This window comes from Cannabis sativa, chromosome 1, assembly GCF_029168945.1.
Source record: "Cannabis sativa cultivar Pink pepper isolate KNU-18-1 chromosome 1, ASM2916894v1, whole genome shotgun sequence".
NCBI lineage: Eukaryota > Viridiplantae > Streptophyta > Magnoliopsida > Rosales > Cannabaceae > Cannabis > Cannabis sativa.
Window position 1 is genome coordinate 33,607,187 of NC_083601.1, and position 1,873 is coordinate 33,609,059.

The 1,873-nt window shown below is 37.4% G+C and overlaps 1 protein-coding gene across 1 annotated transcript; it reads left to right on the plus strand.

Moving 5' to 3' along the window:
• The first annotated feature begins 910 nt into the window (after nt 1-910).
• On the plus strand, nt 911-1,483 carry LOC133034147 (uncharacterized). Its single transcript, XM_061109181.1, has one exon. The coding sequence runs from the start codon at nt 911-913 to the stop codon at nt 1,481-1,483; it is 573 nt and encodes a 190-aa protein (XP_060965164.1).
• The last annotated feature ends 390 nt before the right edge of the window (nt 1,484-1,873 follow it).

Genomic DNA, 1,873 nt, shown 5'->3' on the forward strand with positions numbered 1-1,873 from the left:
GGAGGTTTTATTGAAGTCTGTGATCCAATCCTTACCTTCTTACACCGTGAGTGTCTTTTTGGTTCCCCTTGAAATTTGTAAAGACATTGATCGTCTCATGGGAAGATTCTGGTGGCACTCTAAGGCTTCTCAAGGAGGTGGTATTCATTGGAAAAGCTGGGATAAGCTGTGCCTTCATAAACATAAAGGTGGTTTGGGCTTTCGAAATCTGAGGGACTTTAACTTATCCATGTTGGGTAAACAAGGTTGGCGGCTATTAACCAATCCGACTTCGCTGGTGGCCCGTGTTTTTCAAGCTAGATACTATCCTCATGGTTCTTTCCTTGATGCTGAGTTGGGAGCTAATCCGAGTTATGCGTGGCGGAGTTTATTTGAAGCTCAGGATGTGGTCAAAATGGGAGCTAGATGGCGAGTGGGTTCTGGTGCCTCAATTTCTGTTCTTCACCAGCCGTGGCTCCCATCTGAGGATAATCCTTATGTGATTTCTTCTCATGAGGCTCTTCAGAGTTGTTCTGTTTCTAATCTTCTTCAGCCTGATCGGATGTGTTGGGATATGGAGCTTTTAGAGGACATATTTGAATCTAGAGATGTGGAGCTCATTTGTAAAATTCCTCTGCCTGCATTGCCAGAAATTGATACATGGTATTGGTCGTTTGAGAAATTTGGTGGCTATTCGGTAAGAAGTGCCTATCGTGCTTTGCAAGTGCGAAATGGAAGATGGAATGCGCAGGATAATTCTGGCTTTTAGAGAAAGTTTTGGTACTTGAAACTTCCTCCTAAAGTTAAGAATTTGCTTTGGAGAGCTCTTACCGATTGTCTTCCAACTCTAGTCTCTCTTCAAACTAAGCGGGTTCATGTTTATAGTGTTTGTTCATTGTGTAATTTTGAACCCGAAACCACTTTCCATCTCATGGCCAGCTGCTCTTTTACCAAAGCTTGTGTGGAGCGCGGTTTGGGTCTGGTTTTTAATAATGGGGAGGAGGATTTTGGTGCCTGGTTTGAAGATTTCTGTAATTCTCATTTGACTGAGAATATTGAGAAGTTGGCAATGATTCTTTGGAGTGTTTGGGGGGCCCGTAATGATTTAGTCTGGAATGATAAGGCTATTTCTGTGGAAAGGGTTGTTTCATCTGCAATTACTTACCTTGATCTTTGGAAATTTGCTCAAAATATCAATGGAGGAGCTTTGTCTTCTTCTAGTCAGCCTCGTGCTGGTGTTGAGCACTGGATTAAACCATCTTTGGGAGAGTTGAAGGTTAATTGTGATGCTGCTCTGTTTTCTGGAGAAAGGAGTCATGGATTGGGTTGGATTGCCAGGGATCATGCTGGGCTGTGTGTTGCTGCGGCAGCTGTCAAACACCGAGGAGATATTGATCCTGTTGTTGCTGAGGCGCTGTCCATGAAGGAGGCTTTGAGTTGGATTAAGGGCCCGTTTGGCACAGCTTTTGGAAAAGCTAAAAGCTGCTTTTCAAAAAAGCTGTGACAAAAAGGTGTTTGGTAAGCAGTTAAAAAACAGCTTATTGAAGAAATTATGGAAAAGCTACAGCTAAAAGCTAAAGCTGGTACAACCCAACTTTTAGAAAAAGCTGTTTTGATTAAAAGACTTTATAATAAATTATTTTTACTAAAAATTTATTTAATTATTTATTATATATTATAAAAAATAAAAATATTTTTTAAATGAAAAAATATTTAAAAATAAATAATATTTAAATTTCTAATTTTTTATTTTATTTTAAAAAATATTTTATATTTATATTTTTATTATTAATAAATAATATCAATTTATGTTTCTTATAAACTACAATTTTATCTTTTGCAAGTGATAAAAATATAATTTAAAAATATTAAAAATTATTTTTATCAAATGCAT